This window comes from Tachysurus fulvidraco, chromosome 24, assembly GCF_022655615.1.
Source record: "Tachysurus fulvidraco isolate hzauxx_2018 chromosome 24, HZAU_PFXX_2.0, whole genome shotgun sequence".
NCBI lineage: Eukaryota > Metazoa > Chordata > Actinopteri > Siluriformes > Bagridae > Tachysurus > Tachysurus fulvidraco.
In genome coordinates, this window is record NC_062541.1 from 3,915,635 (window position 1) to 3,933,641 (window position 18,007).

Genomic DNA, 18,007 nt, shown 5'->3' on the forward strand with positions numbered 1-18,007 from the left:
AATAGAAGGTGGTGTGTGGTCAAGTGAAGGCTGCGATGTGGTCAAGAGCAGCACCAATTACACAGTGTGCTCATGCAAACACCTCAGCAGCTTCGCTGTGCTACTGTCGCTCTATGAGCAGAAAGTGAGTGATTCTAATGAAACCGAAAAAGTACTGCAACCTTCGAAGAAGAGTCATGCAGTTTGTTCAGCATAAAGAATGTTGTTAAATATTTATCTGCATTTCACATTTTTTCTATCCTCTATCTGTGAACTTGTCCTAGAATGTGTTTGAGCTTCAGCTGATCACCTGGATTGGACTCGCCCTGTCTTTAATCTGCCTCCTCATCTGCATACTGACTTTCTGGCTTATCCGTTCCATCCAAAGCACCCGCACCACCATCCACCTGCACCTCTGCATCAGCCTTTTCATCGCCGATTTCATCTTCCTCGTCGGCATCAGCCAAACAGATAACAGGGTACCTTAGAACTTTCAATTCAAGTATATAAATATGCAAAGTTTAGCAAAACATTCAGAATTTCTAAATGTGCTCATGTGATTTTAAAGGAACTCTAAGAAGGAACTTGGTACAGAAAGTGACATCAAACTAAAATCACACAAATTTTCCATTAGAATGTAGGAAAGTTTTGCAAATAGTCTCAAAACTCTCAAAACCACAAGTAATAGCAGAAGTGACAAAAGCCTAACTTGTCACAACACTGACAGAACAAAAGCATATAGTTTTATTCAGATTAAAATAAATGTGATTAAGTGCAGATGTAAAAAAAATAAAAAGAAAAGAAATCAATTAAATTTATGTAAGAAAACAAAAAAAGATCACATCTGCTCACACACACACACACACACACACACACACACACACACACACACACACACACACACACACACACACACACACACACACACACACACACACACAGAGATACATATTATATTACATATACAGGTAATATACATATATATTATATAATAATAATAATAATAATAATAATAATAATAATAATAATAATAATAATAATAATAATAATAATAATAATAATATGTATATTACATATATATTATTGTTTATTTATAGCTATACATACTTTATGTTATCTTATTATCTCAGTAGATAATAGAATCCATGGTGAATGTAACAATCCATTTCAGAGATCTAAAGATATAGAATATAGATATAGAATATAAAAGATATAGAATATAAAAAGTATATAATATATAAATATAATAATATAGAAAAGCTGTGGGCATTAAACTGTTGGCATGAAAGAAGTCAGACTACTAGGTAACGGACTGGAGAACAAAATACATTAGATTAGATGAAAAAATTAGATGAAAAATAAAATTAAAGGAGTAAATTAAATACACACACAAAAAAGACCCACACAGGAAATACACACACCAGAGACGATCGGAGGTGATAGTATTGTTCTCTGCACTAGCTCTTTAACATCAGGGACAGATATGGCACAACATACGGCAGATAAATACCGTGGAGCAACATGAGGTTTTGTGCTTTCACCCAGTGCCCAGTAACTCTGACGGTCACAATGAGGGAAGCTAAATAAATCTATCCACAGATTTGTGCTGCATTTAGCGTGCATTGTACTGTTTCTGGATTGCCGTCTAGATTGTGCAGATGTGTATTGATTTGTTAGATTAAGGAGATCCATGAAGCCACATTACAAAATGTTTTTCCACAATTACATTCCTCAACACAAACTAACTTCCCTTCTGAGTAAAACACCATTTGAAATGTTTCCGCCTTTTTTCTGCTTGTACTCCAGGTGGGATGTGGTGTGGTTGCGGGTTTCCTGCACTACTTCTTCCTGGCTGTGTTCTGCTGGATGTGTCTGGAAGGTGTGCAGCTTTTCCGCATGGTGGTGCTGGTGTTCAACACCACTCTGAGTCGGGGCTACCTGATGGCCGCCGGTTACGGAGTCCCCGCCATCATTGTTATCCTATCAGCCTGTGTCAATTACAAAGGATACGGCACCCCAAGCTAGTGAGTTTTATCTAAGCTCTTCTGTTTTTTTTTTTTTTTGTTTTTTTTTTATCATATCATTTATAGAGTCTTTATCACATCTGTAGAGTACATAATGGGTGACCATAAACAGAATTTTGGGATGTATTGTTTGTGTCAGTTATTTGCATAATTGTGCCATCAACAACCGTGATCGGATAAATACGTAACCACTTTAAATAACGGGTGTACCATAATAATTCACACTGTACAATTTTTGACACCACAATGTGAAGTTAACGCTGTAAAAGCCGTACTAACTCTGAATAGGACAGTATAGAAAGTCGTACCTCGGCTGTTCTTACTTTTAGTTTCAGCTTTCCAGTGTGGTTTTGAGGTATTCATGAGCGAACCGACGGTACCCAAGCCATTTTCATGTTGGTTTTTTTTTTTGTTACAAAGCCACAGTGGGTGTAGCCACAAGATCTTACAACAGTGCCATTTCTGAAATAGTTCCTTATGCATTTTCAAATCAAGTTACTGTATACGAGTAAGCGTGGATAGTATCTGCCCTTGCAACTTCCCTTAGCTGACCACAGTAAATGTATGAACAGGTTTTTGTTCCTTATTTGACATAGGAAATGTGACATTTTGAAATTTTGTAGACATCACTACAACATTTCACTACAGATACAGATTTTTTTAATACTAGTTTAAGTCATCAAGTGTGTTGACATTTTTTATTTTTTTTTTACCTTGCTGCATAGCTGCTGGCTCAGTCTGGAAAATGGCTTCATCTGGAGCTTCTTTGGTCCTGTTTGTGCCATAATTATTGTAAGTATGAATGAAGTGTTGACTCTGGTGAGAAATATATTTTTTTTAAAAAAATAAAAATTGTCATTAAAATTTTGTCTTATTAGTATGTGTTATCTGGTGCTATTTTGGTGGCAGGTGAATGCGGTCTTCTTTATGATAACTGTATGGAAGCTAGCACAGAAATTCAACTCCCTTAACCCTGACTTGGGCAACCTGAAAAAAATCAAGTAAGGATTTACATTTTACAGATTAACATTGATTTAACTGAATTAAATGTATAGTTATAGAATAAAAAAAGACATGCAAATCAAGGACCGGAGTCCAATTGATGAGTTCTGTCTCCCCCTACAGGACATTTACTATCACTGCCATCGCTCAGCTCTGCGTTCTCGGCATCATGTGGATCTTCGGCTGTTTTCAGTTTGATGAAGGAACGCTGGTCATGTCCTACCTCTTTACAATCCTCAACAGCCTGCAGGGGGTGCTGGTGTTCATCATGCACTGTCTGCTTTCCAAACAGGTCCGTGTATTTCTCTCCACACCACTGACAGATATTGATGTACAAAAAGCACTTTGAATTGTGATTGATTAAATCTAATTAAGACAGACTGTGAGATACCTCTGTGTATACCATATTTTAGAAAGCGTCTTAAAAGACATTGAAACAGCAGCATGACTTTTCCACCATGTCTCAAAAATCCTTCTCTTCTGTCTTTAGGTGAGAGATGAGTACATCCGGTTCCTGACTTGCTTGACTATACGACAGAAGAGCTCATACTCAGAGTTCAGCACAAACCAGTCCAGCAAATCCCAGGTACGCTCGCTCTTCAAATCATCCTTGGATTAAATTTGTAATGCAGTCTCATAGGAAAGAAAAAACACATCCTGCTGCAGTTAGGTTGTTCTTGTGCAGTAATAAATAAATAAAATAGATTTTAGCTAATAAGCTAAAACAGCCAAAACAGGCCATAAAATTTCCATTTAGTTTTCAAACATAAAATATTTCTCTTAAAGCTGATGGATGCACTGACTCTACTGAAATAGCTCATATTTAAAAGTGCACTTTCAAATCTTGAAGTAAATCCCTATTTCGTTTTATAGCTCGATTAAAATGATAGAGTACAGCACCAAAATTGGCAGCAATACCGATCAAGACGGATCCTTAGACGCTCTTACAGCTCAGTGCAGTGTTTTCAGCTACAGCTATGTGAAACTGGGGTTTTAGAAATGATATTCTCAGAAAAAGGGTAATTTCTAAGCACAGATAATGTGCCATTAGAGCACCCTGGTCGAGATAACGATCAGCTGAACGCTTTGAATGAGATGACATGAATGAAAAAGTCTGTTCTAGTCCAAACTGCAAATAAACTCTCTGATTGTCTGGCTCCACAGGTATCAAAAAACAGTCACAACACGGGAGAGTCACGGATCTGAAGCGCCTAGGGCGAAGCTTTACAAACACGAGCGTGACATTGACTGTGTCCTCTGCGTGCTGATTTTCCTGTTCTGAGGCTCATATTCAGTAAAAGCTCATCTGTTGAATTAGCTGCTTTCTCATTCGTTATGGTTGCTGTTGTTGTTGTTGCTGCTGTTGTTGTTGTTGTTGTTGTTGTTGTACATACAAATCCATGTTGAGTCTCAGTTTAGTAACTGTCACGTTGGAAACCAATAATCTGCAACTACGGTCAAATTCCTGCTCCAGTATTGAAGTATTCATTAATGAAGCCCAGTTTATAGAATGCTGTTTAATATGTAAGGGATAAAACACGAAGTAATCAACAGGGCAGTGCGGTGTGCCCGGAGGCCTTCGCCCTGCCGCCTTAGTCTGAAACAGAGCTGCATGTAAACATGAAAAATCAGTAACGTCGAAGCTCTCATGTGGACCAGAAAGTTCATACTGTATCTGTACCGAACCTAAGACTGCCTGCTGGACGTAATGTTAGTTCGGTTCCACTGCATTTTGATGTGATACCCAGGAATGCAGCTTGTACTCGGGTCTACACTCGTTCAGGAACAAACCTGCCGGGAAATTGGGAACAATCACGCTCGGATTCGTACCGCAGCAAACGTGCCGAGCATAAGAACCACCACCATTAACGCGCATTGTTGATTGATTATTCACATCATGCTGAAGTATTTTATTCCTCTAATACAGCAGCAGCTTGTCAGGAACTACAATATTTTATTTATTTAAGAATAACTCACTGCTTCTGCCTTCATTTCTCTCTCTCTTTCTCCAACAATAACAATTCCAGCATCTTAGCAAGAAGTCACAGAGGTACTCTGTTCTGTTGCCTCTGTCACTGTTTTACAAAACACTGACACTGGAGACTCCTTCCAAAAGCGTTACCTAAATGTCACCTCAGCAGATCAATGATACATTTTTCCTTCATTAAACATATTTTTTATCCACCTTGAGTTGTAAGGCGCATCCAGCATACAGTATGAGTCACTTGTGTGAACATAAAAATGTACACCTGAGCAATCAGAACCAAGAACACCATGAGAATGTGCTGTGCTAAAAAGGCGGAATGATTATTTACCAAGAACAGTTATGAAAATTACAAGAGCTCACAGAAGGACTCCATCACACACTAGATTACAGATACGTGCTCAAAATCTAGTGTGTTTGCTGCAGGAAAGACCACCTGGAACTCCGGTCTAAGATTAGACCCGAACAAATAAGGCTTGAACTCAGACGATTGCTTTCAAACGACATCATTATTGAGATCAACAAAGAACAACACCTTTCTGTCCTCAGAGAGCACGTCCCTAACGAAGCTCAGTAGCAGCCACCGATCGAGCTTCGAGATGGCGTTTTGTCGTACAAGCAACAGATCAAAGAGCTGAAACAAAAATTAAGTTTTCTAGGTTTTGATTCAAAGAGAAGATGCAGGACACACTGAAACCTTTATTATTATTATTTTTTTTATTTTAATGTATTTATAAATGGATGTATTTTATTTTGAATATAATGAAAAATAAGTTTATGGTTATATTTAATGCTGAGCTTTCATTATTTGTTAGATATTTTGATAGACTTTTTATATAACTAGTTATATACTATTGTAAATATATAAAAAATATACTAGTAATATACTGGTAATGAATGCTACTTTTGAGCTACAAAACAGACCTGTGCCTTTTTCTTTTTCAATCTAAATACAGTATTATGTATTGTGACGTTATTGTGAGAGGAATGAAACAGTATGTATGATGGAAGCTTGAGATGTAAATGTTTATATCTTCACTGACATTCTGGTCCTTTCTGCTCTTCTTCAACCAAAAATAAATAATATATTAAGAAAAAACTGTAATGTTGTGAGTAAAATCCAAACGCTTACATTTATTAATGTTTTTTATAGGGATGTACCGATCTGATATTTTGGATCGGTATCGGCGCCTATCCAAGCATTTTGAGAGGTGCGTGACCGATTCAAATCCGATACCCGTGTTCATGGGTATTGCACTTTTCAGAGCGCCGCCAGTCGAATCCATTCTGCAGCTAATAAATTAAACTTCATTCCTCGTTTTATTTACAGCATTGACCACGCTCCTGCTTCCTGAAATCCATGGGCATCAGAACCATTATATATGTGTGTGGGACAGGACACGCCCACTTTTTATTTACTTCCGACGCCCATGCCCGTGGTGGTTGAATAAAGTCAATTAACTAACTATTGCTTGAACTTAAGAAAAATACACTTATATATTGTATTACATTAATGTAAATAAATATTATAAATTTTATAGGAAATATGTTGCACAACCGCCTGCGACAGACAGGCAAGTTTAGCAGGCGCCCTTTACATTTACCTCAGTGCGTTAAACATGTCGCTTATTTGGGTGCAAGGTTTACTGTTTAATACATTTTGCATTGTGTTTCAAGAGTTCTAATTTAAGATTCACTTTAAAATATTGCCTTTTCTTCAGAAAATAATTTAATTTAATAATTGCAGTATATATGGTTTAGATTGTTATACCACTAACTGTTAAAAGTACTGTTTGCTACTGCATTAATACTTTTTTAGGGTTTCTTGTGTTTTCATTTTGCATACGGTAATGGGCATTTTTGTATTTCTTTGTCAGAAACAAATACATCTTAATAACTAAACAAGTTGTATACATTCTTTAGTTTTAAAGGTGGAAAAGAACACAGGGATCGGATCGGTATCTGCCGATATTGGCAAACTCTGGTAACGGAATCGGATCGGAAGAGAAAAAGTGGTATCGGTACATCCCTAGTTTTTTATACGGTTCACACATAGAGCGACTAGCAGTGGAAAAGCAACCAGAGATCGTTCATTTTTAACCGGAGCTGCATACATGAGCAAGCAACACGTATAATTGTTGACTAAAAGTGGGCGTGTACTTAAGCAGTAACGACGTGACAAATTCGAGAAATGCGTCGCGACCCACGAAGGTGAGCACGGTACGGTTGCAGGTGATCCCTAACAAAGAGCACACACTGCTTCTCCTTCATCTTATCTTGTATGACATAATGAAGATAAACACTAGTGAATTTTACACACAAACACCAAATCTCCCTCCAGTTTGTTTCACTTTTAGAGGTAAGAAAAACTTATTTGTTGCCATATGGAATACTGGTGGCATCACGTGCTGTGAAACATTACTATGGCAACCAGTCGTAGGACCGGCCACTGAATAGGTTCATAGTACAACGACTTTATACCTCGCAGCCATAAAATCACTGTGTGTGTGTGTGTGTGTGTGTGTGTGTGTGTGTGTGTGTGTGTGTGTGTGTGTGTGTGTGTGTGAGAGAGAGAGAGAGAGAGAGAGAGAGAGAGAGAGAGAGAGAGAGAGAGAGACAGCACACACAACATTTTTACTCATTTTTTATTCAGGTCACAAGTTTCACACAATTTTTTAAAGGCATGGGATTAGGAGCTTAGAATATTTACATATATATATATATATATATATATATATATATATATATATATATATATATATATAAACAATAAACTTTTCACCAGTATGCTGGCATTTGAATAGAAATGGGACATTTTCAATGTGTATAAATAAAAACCATTGTCTGGCTGTGAGTCTTATCTAAAATGAGTCAGCAGGGTCTCAGTGTGAGATGTGTGTTTTTCCCTCTGTTGATAACCTTACACTGAATTTTAGTGGTTGAAAATAACATAACGCCTTCGCATTTTTTTTTGATGATTATGAAGGAGCACTTGAGGCATCTCAGAGAGCTTCGTATTAGCCGTGACATTGTAGTGGAAAATGACAAAAACATTCAGTGATCAAAATGGAAACAACAAAAACAGGAGCAAACTCCATTTTCTGGCTGCTGGGAAAAACAACTCAGAATCCTGGAGTATCTAATCAGAAGACTGTAACAGACCTGTACAATTTAATGAAGCACTTGTTGCACACGTTTTTGACATGCAGGCTACAGTATATAAGGTTTAACTGGTTCACTAATATGACAGTTGTTTGAAAATGTTTGACTGATATATTTATGCTGGGCTTGTTTACTTCCTGAATTAAACCTTTGTCCAAAAATACAGACATCTTGATAACGCTGCAGACATCAGATTCCTCATAACTTCTAGAGCGTGAAAAATAGCTTCATCTCAAACAGGAAATGCCTTCCAATTTGGATGCCGTTTGGAATATTTAGGTGAAGCCGGCTTCTCGGGTGCTTCTGTACCTTGAGGCAAATTGTCAGATTTGACCAAATTTATTTTATAAAACCAAAAATATATCATACTAATGTCAGATGTTTTTTCCTTCTCTTTCTGCAGACAGCAGACCTTTTTTGCCTGTAGTGCTATTGCTAGAACTTGCCTTGCATACAAAAATCTCTACAGTGACTCTTAATGCAGCTACTGTCATGTCACAAAGGATTCGATAATTAGCTGATGGTTTGAATCAGGTGTGATAGAGCTGCAAAGGAAGTGGTTCAGGAAGTTGGCACTGAGCACCACTTATCTTAAGGCACTTTGTGATTCATCTGCAGTCGTAGCACCATTAATAAAAACAATGTCCTCTTGAGCAATCAAAGAGCACAAACTTGGAGCCAGGCTGATCTAAAATGTACATACCTTCCAGTTCATCTCCTCCAGTTCTGTGACAAATTGGCTGCCAGAGACTGGAAGATGGATTTATTAATTCACTAGTCTTCGGTACGTTTTATTCTAGTCATGATCGAAGTGAATTTAGAGCCATTGTCAAAAATTCACCCTGGCTGGGACGTATACTCAGGGCACCACACGAAATCGATCTCATATTCATTCGCTAGCAATTTTAAGACAGACAATCCAGCTCTCGTGTTTTTGGGAGGTTGGAGAAAACCTGAGAGATTCACATGAACAAAAGCGCACATGAAGTATTTTACAGAAATTAACCCAACTTCAGAATCAAACCCTGGACCTTTGGAGCTGTGAGTAGTGAACCGTACTGCCTTATCTTCACAAAACCCTCATTTATATTTTATGAGCTGGCTAAACCGTTTGAAAACTTAATCTGGGATCTAAAATGACAGTGTCAGACTGAGACAGACGAGAGCAGAAAGTGAAGAATCAAGCCATGACTGTGACAGCTTATGAGCCTTTCTTATGAGGTAGGTTCACTCAAGTCAGTCCTAAATCATGGTAAATATTCCCTCACCAAAACCTGAGCAAATACTCAGTAGAGCATCGCCTTTGCTCTTGAAATAATGCCTGGAAACATTCAGCAGATTGCCTCGTTTATCTCGTTCTACCACATCTCAAAGGAGTTCTTCTGGATTTATATCTGGTGATGGAAGGCTATTGAAGAACAACAACCCTGTAGCTACTGTACTGTACGTTCATGGAAAAAAGTTTGAGACAACTTGTGCTTTGTGACGTTGCACAAAAACCAATGGTTAATTGTGGCCATGAATGGATGCATATAGTCAGCAACGATATTCTTATATTATATTGCATTCAAGCCACGATTGGTTGCTATTAAGTGTTTCATGAAATCATTTCCCACACCATTACACCACCTCCACCAGCCTGGACTGTTGACAAAAGGCAGATTTGGTCCATGGACTCAGCTCTGTGTTGACTTCATATTAATTAACTTGCATACTGTAACTGAATCTTGAAGAACCTAAAATTACACAGCTGTTGGAGTTTTTGCAAATTAGGAATAAAGTTAATTGTGGTTAATCAATTCATTCTACATGAACGACTCTACATATCAATGTTCTCCTTCCGTTTTTTCTTTTATTTGATTGCATTTGCATCTTAATGAAAACAACATACTGTACATGACAACCATGATGGAGCTGGGTGGAAAATGCCATCCAACACGAGAGGTTGGGCAAATTCTCGGGTGCATTCAATGAAATATTAATAAAATCATTTTTATATTGACCGAAATATTGGAGTAGCACAGCCATCTAAGTTATTTCAGTCAGAGGTCAGGGAATAAGAATAGAAGACGTGATCCGGTAAATTAGTGACTCGATGAGATTCAAGTCACGGACCTGAGACGCGAGACTCTATCTCTGCTGCTTGCGTTTTTGTCACTCCCTGGCAGGCTGATTTGGCGCAGAAGAAATGGATGTGCATTGTTCCTTCACTCAATTTCTTCCCATTACACTTGATTACACTCAGACACCCAAATACCCTTAGGAAGATTAATCAGTAAGGCATCATGCTGGCTTATCTCCAATCTATTTAAATGATTACGGAAAGGAGTAAATGTCTTCATCATGGTAATCTTTTAAAAAAATAAAAATCCCCCGAAGCAGCCTTTTGATTGATCATTCACAACACCATGCCATTATGCAGTGATTTCAAAGCAAATTGTTTCCAAACTTCAGTTAACATGTCGTTTCAGAGATGGCACGATATTGCTTCCTAATAAAATCAACAGCACAGGAATAAATGGCCCTTTGACATGGTGTGAACAATGCAAGGTTACTGTCTGCCAAAGTGTACTCAAGGTTTCCATTAGACTCAAAGCAGAAGCCTGAAAGACTGTATCGAAGGTAAAGACCAGCAGAGCCAGAAAATAGGTAAGAAGAGGAGGGAGGGGGGAAGAGAGAAGGGACACAGAGGGAACGTGGACGGTGGACAGAAATGACAAAAAGGAGGTGGGCTTTGGAAAGAGAGGGAGAGTCAGTGAGAGAGGAAAAGAGAAAAGGTAGCTGGCTGAGGCAAAGCAATGGTCATACCAGAGAGGGGAAAGTGCTGAGGAGAGAGAGAGAGAGAGAGAGAGAGAGAGAGAGAGAGAGAGAGAGAGAGAGAGAGAGAGAGAGAGAGAGAATCTATAGCCTCAAGAACTAAAGGAACGAGGCACTGGAGGAAGCGGCTCTGAGGGACTGACTCCTGCACCTTGGTGAGTGAGGGACCTCGACTCTTATCCCTCTCTTCTGTTAAATAACATCTGCATGATGCATAACTTGCCAAAAAATTATACAAAAACTTAGGGACATATGATAATAGGAATTGGTTTAATCTTAACGCACTCTCTGTGAGGTCTCGCTGACGTGTTAATCGGTCATTTTGCATTCATTTTGATTGTTTTTAACTGAACAAGGAGTGGCTTCCTCTCTGTCCTCAGCATACTCCTCAGTGGGTTCCCCCTCCATACGCATCCGTTTTGTCATGTTTTGGTTTGTTTATTGTCGATTTTTAAAGCTCAGCACAGCAATTTGTTGACTGCAAATCATTAATTGTTTTCCTCCTCAAGAGCAACAGAGGAGTCATTCCTGATTTTACTGAAGACGTTTACTGCAATGTAACTAAACATCCAGCAGGTACGCATATGTAAAGTATATCTACGTAGGACGAATAAAAAAAAATCCAATTTCCAGTTGTCTGTGCCGTGTATTCCTGTCTTGCTGTGTAAGATTTGTTCAATACACTGCTGATGAAAAAAAAAAAAAAACAAGGAAGGATGCACAACAAGGCCATAGAGACAGAGAAGAGGAGGAAAAAAGTCACCTGAGTATCATAGATTGTCAAGTTTAAAAAGCCAAACTGATTATTCATTCACTTCAGGAAGAGTTTCATTTTCAGCCATTGTGCTGCAGTGTGTCATTTTGGACAGTGTTTGAGGGGGAAAGTAGCCTGATGCTGTTATTTCACGTTAAAAAAAAAAAACTCATCTCTGTGTGTAAAAGTGTGAAAGCCACCAAAAAAAAAAAAGATATGATACCATGATATGATATCTCAGTTTGTCTGATAGTGTAGAACTTACTGAGCTGCTGATGGATGATATTTAATATCGCAAGTCTGCTGGATCGGAACGATCAGAAATGCCAACACTGACATTACAACATGACGAATGGATAAGATTTTTCTGTAAGTTTGATCGGTTTACGATCTGTTCCTGATTTATTTAAGGAACCACGGTTCGTTATTCGATTAATAAGCTGACGAATTTAATTAGTCCGTTTAAGCCTCTTGCTCGTTTATCTCGTTTTAATTGGCTTTTTTGAGAATTTCCACATCAGTGCATTGATATGCTTAATTTTTTCTGACATGGTTTGGTGGAGTTTCTCATTTCTCCCTAACATGACATGCTGCAAATTTGTTTCTTAAATGAAAGTAAAAAAGAGAAAATTAGATTAAAAAAGACTGCTTATCGGTGCCATAATGCAACAAGTCTTTTTGAATGTTCCAAAACAATGTAGGTAACTTTAAAAATATAACGTATGCTGAACCACATGACTAATATAGTATGATAAAATATATTGTGAAAAAGTCCAGAAAAACTGCTGAAGTACAAGTGGAATAAAACAGTGCTGAGCAAATAATCAACTTATTGGTTGCATTGTTAGCTCTGCTTTATCACACCGACCGGTTGTTGATGACTTCAATGTCCTAGAGTGGTTTATTCCTTACATAAGCACTGCACCATAATCAATCTTGTTGTATTTGCTTCATTTAAATGCGTACATCGGCTCCACGTAATTAAACTGAATAACATTAACACAATTAATCTTCGCACATCCAACACGATTGTATTGTCTATTTCCAAATCCCTGAATAAATCGGACACTGAGCTCACAATACTGGGTTTGGTAACAGACACATTACCACTGCTTTGTTCTACTAGTCAGAATTTAATGATCTGAATGTAACACTGTAGTTTTACTGTATTTCCCATCAGCAACAACATCCTGGTGAGGTTTCACACTGGAACTGGTTTACGTTAATACTACACAAACTGATCACACTCACTTTACATCATAAGAAACATCTTTAAAACCTTAGTGCAAGAAATCACAAGAATTCACAATTTGTTGAGAAATTTCATATTTTCTTCCTTAAATCTAACTGAACACAGATTCCTTTCTTTCAGTGTGGAGAGATATTGAATAAAGTAACTGTTATACTGTAACTTCATTTAGAGACATTAATCGTATATTTAGGCATTTATCAATTTAATGCTAAAAACGCTCTTATTCTATCGGCGGATAATTGTTCCCTCTTTTCCACCACTCCCTTTTCCATTTCCCAAATTACTCCCTTGCTGTTGAGTGAAATTTATTTAAAAGATATGTTCTTTCCTCAGGCAAAGTTAAATGATGATGTGTGAGAGAGAGAGAGAGAGAGAGAGAGAGAGAGAGAGAGAGAGAGAGAGAGAGAGAGAGAGAGAGAGAGAGAGAGAAAGAAAGAAAGAAAGAAAGAAAGAAAGAAAGAAAGAAGGGGCAAAGCGATTAGAAGTTAGTGAAGGGGTGACAGTTTCGTTTCCTTCCTTTCTGTCCTTTCCTTGTCCTGTCCTTCTTGCCTTCCTTCCCCTGCCTGTCCTTACTTCCCTTCCCCCCCTTCCTTCCCCCCGCCCGTCCCTCCCTGCCCTGCCCTTCCTTCTGCCTTCCTTGCTTTGCCCCCTTCCTTCCCGGCCCTTCCCTGTCCTTCCCGTGCTTTTCCGCCTCCCTACCTTTCGCTCTCTCTCTCGCTCGCGCTCGCTCGCTCTCTCTCGCTCGCGCTCTCTCTCTCTCTCCTCTCTCTCGTCGCATATGGCAATGCTGCAGGTAAGGGAGAATACAAATGAGTTCACTGAGTGGAGAGTGGAGATTAAGGGACTATTCACATTAGACAGATGAACAGGAACTGCACTTGTGATAACAGTAATATCAGAGTTTGATATAGCTTCTTTGTCTTTGACTCTTGATTGTTTCACCTCATCCTCATACCGTGCTTATGAATTTCATCTAAATGGATCTTCTAAGATAAAGAAGGATTTCGGTTTTTATTCGATCAAAATAGACTGTGGGAAGAGTGACAAGCTGAGCGGAGAACATTACGACATTACCTAGAGCAGCTTGACACTTACAACAGAGAAAGTTTTTTTAAAGAAAAAAAAAGGGACAAGCTGTTCCTTGCTATCTGGAAAACGTGGAATTGCAGACTAGAGCTTTGGCTACAAGAGATTAGATTAGATTAGATTAGATTAGATTAGATTAGATTAGATTAGATTAGATTAGATTCAACTTCATTGTCATTGTGCAAGGTACTGTACATGTACAGAGTCAATGCAGGGCTCTCAAGTTTTGAAGACAGGCAAGCGTGACATCTCCAAACACCCCCCACCCCCAAGAAAAAGAGAAAAAAAAACCTGGATCACTGACTGCAAATTAACCAAATACAAAGTATTTGTTTAATTTACATTTATTAATTTTTGTGTGTGTGTGTGTGTGTGTGTGTGTGTGTGTGTGTGTGTGTGTGTGTGTGTGTGTGTGTGTGTGTGTGAGAGAGAGAGAGAGAGAGAGAGAGAGAGAGAGAGAGAGAGAGAGAGAGAGAGAGAGAGAGAGAGAGAGAGAGAGAGAGAGAGAGAGAGAGATTATGACTGGTGGTGTTTATTGTAAGTGTTTGTTGTGTTTTTGTACTCCTTTTTCATTTTTAATATTGCTCCCAACCCGAGGTAGTTCGGATAAAGCGGTAGAAAATGAGTGAGTGAGTGAGTGAGAGAATATTGCTCCCATATGAAACAGTTAGGCTCAAGCCCAGACATTTTTAGGGTCATGATTGAGGACAATGTCCTCTCCAGAGACAAGCTGTTTCGTGTTGAGGTTTTGTACAAACCGACCATCGAAATACCCTCTCCAACGAGAGACCTTTTTTTTTCATTGGTTGTTGCGTTAAATCTTAATCATGATGTTTTTTGATTGACTATTAGCCTCTTTTTTTTTTTTTTTTGATTGGCTGATAAGTGTCAGGCTCGACTAAGAACCGCGCCTGGTTCCATAGAGACAGCGGTGTGGACAGATACGTACGTGTAGTCAAAAAGTTTTTCTGCATGAGAAATACGATGTGTGGTGGGAGAACGTGACAAAAGACCCAAATGCATGACTGTCACTCTCAATGTGTGACACTTGGCAGACCTGCAATGAAATGCAGTTAGCATCTAACCAGAAGTGCATAGATGGCTTATTTACAAGTGGCAGTGTACTGTAATAAATAAGGCTATGAGGTTATACAAAATGTGTAGTAATATGTACATATAAAAGAATTACTCTGAATTACTTTGCTAAGTAAGCAGACAATGTGTACATTATGAGGAGAAAATAATTTTTGCTCCGTGTTTGTGCCTAGTGGGCTCTGGTCATCAAGCAACGAGGTGAGAATTAGCTTTTATTTTGAGCGTGATTGCACTCATTCGAAGGCAGTCAAGCGTAATTATGGCAAGAGGTGAAGTAAAATTATGCTGCTGTGATGTTAGCAGGTTAAGAGGTAATGCAGTAATGGCCACAGTGACAGCCTCCGTGTTCAGAAAAAACAAATGTAACTTTTACATCCTCTTTTCTGTTTCCAGGTGGTGCACATCGGACAAGCTGGCCTCCACTGCTCCACTGATCACTTCACCATGGAATCTGTCTTCACCTCCTCCAGTCCTACTACGTATCAGGACTTGAACCTGTCGTTCTTCAGTCGGCGTGATCCGAACTCCACGTCTCCATCTCCTCCCAACCCACCAAACTTCGTATTGTCCTACTTCACCATGACCTTCGGGATCCTCTCCAACCTGATCGGTCTGGCCATTGTCTCGGCAACCTACACCCGCTACCACCACCGAGCCAAGACGCCGTTTCTGATGCTAGCAGCCGCTCTGCTTCTGAGCGACCTGGCAGGTCATTTGGTCACTGGTGCATTCGCCTTGCACCTGCACCTCGTTAGAATCAGGAGGCAACAAGCACTGTGCAGGGAGCCAAGCAAACCCCCTCAGGCTTTCTGCAAACTCTTCGGGGCCTGCATGGTCTTCTTTGGCCTGACTCCTCTCCTCTTGGGTAGTGCCATGGCTGTAGAACGCTGTGTGGGCATCACGCAGCCTCTCCAGCACTCTGCTTTAGCCACGACAGCCCACGTTCGCCTCGGTGTCCTCCTGCTCATAACTGTAGCCTGTACCTTAGCGGCGCTCCCCTTGTTCAATGTGGGTACCTATGAACCTCAGTTCCCTGGTACCTGGTGCTTCCTTCCTGTGCACGGCGCTCTCTCGAGTGCTGACGTCGGCTTGGCATTGGCCTTTTCCAGTCTGGGCCTGGCAGCTCTAACAGTCTCTGTACTGTGTAATGCTGTAAGTGGGCTGACATTGCTGCAGGCCAGGTTCAACAACCAAGGGGCAAAACTGACCACCTCCAGGAGACGCAGATCGTCAATGTCGTCTGTGCATTCGCTGGATGTGGAGATGATGGTGCAGCTGGTGGTCATAACCGTGGTGTCCTCTGTCTGCTGGAGTCCCTTCCTCGTGAGTGTATAAATTAAATATTAAAGAATTTATAGTGTCGTTTGCTGCCACCAAGGTACACGTACATAGATAGACACCCATCGAGTGGCCTAGTCATGTTAAAATTTTCATATTGGTTTTTTGAGATACTTGCTAAATTTAATTAGTAAAATCACATTTTTAATAATACCCAGAAGTGTGTGAGTGGACAGGTGATGAGACTAACGGCTTTTCTCAAATTGTTTTGTAGTACGTTGTTCTATTTTATTATAAAATGTGTGATATCTGAAAATTATTAATTGGTATTGCACACTACAGAGTAATGTGACCATCACTCAGGCACATTCACTGTGTAAAAAAAATATATAATAAATTACAGACTTCTCCTTTAATGCATCTAATAATACAATTAAAGGAAAGCTTTAAAAAGATGAAAACTGTCCCTTTGGGGAAAAAAGAGACCTTTTATAAAATGACATACTGCCATTTTAATGTATATACCAAAAAGATAGAAGCACAATAAAATCACACACTGACCCTTTAATGCATCTAATGAATATATAGACTTTTTTTTTTTAAATAAGGCATTGATACTTCTAATTAAAACTATAGGAACTGGTCTGAGAGAAAAGCTTCTAGCCACTGTAACTGATAAATCATAAAATCACATAGAAACACTTTCAAAATGAGTAGTAAAATATAAAACACTGAAAATGATGTACTGCCACTTTAATGCATCTAATTAAATTCTGTATGTGTTCTGAACTGTTTAAAAGAAACTGTTTAAAAATTACAAATTGACTCTTCAATTTGGCTAAATAAAAAATACAATAAGTCTTTAAAACTACAGAGAATTCATTATTGTAAATTAAAGTACAGCTGTTCGAAAGACTTAACACTGAGTGATGGCATGTTTTAAAGATGAAAGAGGTGACAATTTGATGGATATTCTTGTTTTTGTATTGTAATTTGCTCATGTTCCCTTGCTCAGATTTACATATCCATGTCAGTGAGACATTTCTACAGAGGAAACGTCAATACAGAACCGCAGTACGAGTGGCTGATGCTGCTGGGCTTGAGGATGGCATCCTGGAACCAGATCCTTGACCCGTGGGTGTACATCCTCCTGAGACGGGCCGTGCTGAGGCGGGTGTGTGGTCTGCTGTGGCCCAGCAGGGTCATTTTAACTCAGAGCAGCTCATGTAGGAGTGCAGAGCGACATGAAATCAATTTACACTGACATCACCGCTACATCGTTGTTTTGTTCTAATCATGTTCCTGTGCTGCGAGCCTTATCTCCAAATCTCACAGAATCCATGTCGCACCAACATGCACCAGGTTTGTCAGGCATGTAAAAACAAGTGAAGCCATAAAAATTGCTCTGAATTCTCTCTAAACTAGAACCGGCTCTGGAAATATTGGTATCTGTCATGAACGTGGAAAAAAAAGGAATGTAGAAGGAATGACAAATGCCATCAGTGATGATTTTAAACACAAGATCTTTTAAAAATACATTTTCAAGGGGGAAAAAATCACTAGTTTGTTAACAC

General features: G+C 39.1%; 2 protein-coding genes across 2 annotated transcripts in view; both read left to right on the forward strand.

The window, feature by feature from the left end:
• Positions 1 to 6,088, forward strand: part of LOC113652919 (adhesion G protein-coupled receptor E2) — a 57,513-nt gene extending 51,425 nt beyond the window's left edge. Inside the window, exons 22-29 of the mRNA XM_047807713.1 lie at positions 1 to 124; positions 264 to 458; positions 1,786 to 2,003; positions 2,729 to 2,795; positions 2,913 to 3,004; positions 3,129 to 3,297; positions 3,496 to 3,591; positions 4,170 to 6,088. The exon at positions 1 to 124 is cut by the window's left edge and continues 41 nt beyond it. Coding sequence (XP_047663669.1) covers positions 1 to 124; positions 264 to 458; positions 1,786 to 2,003; positions 2,729 to 2,795; positions 2,913 to 3,004; positions 3,129 to 3,297; positions 3,496 to 3,591; positions 4,170 to 4,211 — 1,003 coding nt within the window. The 3' untranslated portion in view covers positions 4,212 to 6,088. The remainder of the gene's footprint in view (positions 125 to 263; positions 459 to 1,785; positions 2,004 to 2,728; positions 2,796 to 2,912; positions 3,005 to 3,128; positions 3,298 to 3,495; positions 3,592 to 4,169) is intronic.
• A 9,476-nt stretch (positions 6,089 to 15,564) lies between these two features.
• Positions 15,565 to 17,697, forward strand: ptger1c (prostaglandin E receptor 1c (subtype EP1)). Its single transcript, XM_047808011.1, has 2 exons — positions 15,565 to 16,478; positions 17,449 to 17,697. Exons 1-2 carry the CDS (start codon positions 15,600 to 15,602, stop codon positions 17,695 to 17,697), a joined length of 1,128 nt encoding a protein of 375 aa, XP_047663967.1. The 5' UTR covers positions 15,565 to 15,599.
• The last annotated feature ends 310 nt before the right edge of the window (positions 17,698 to 18,007 follow it).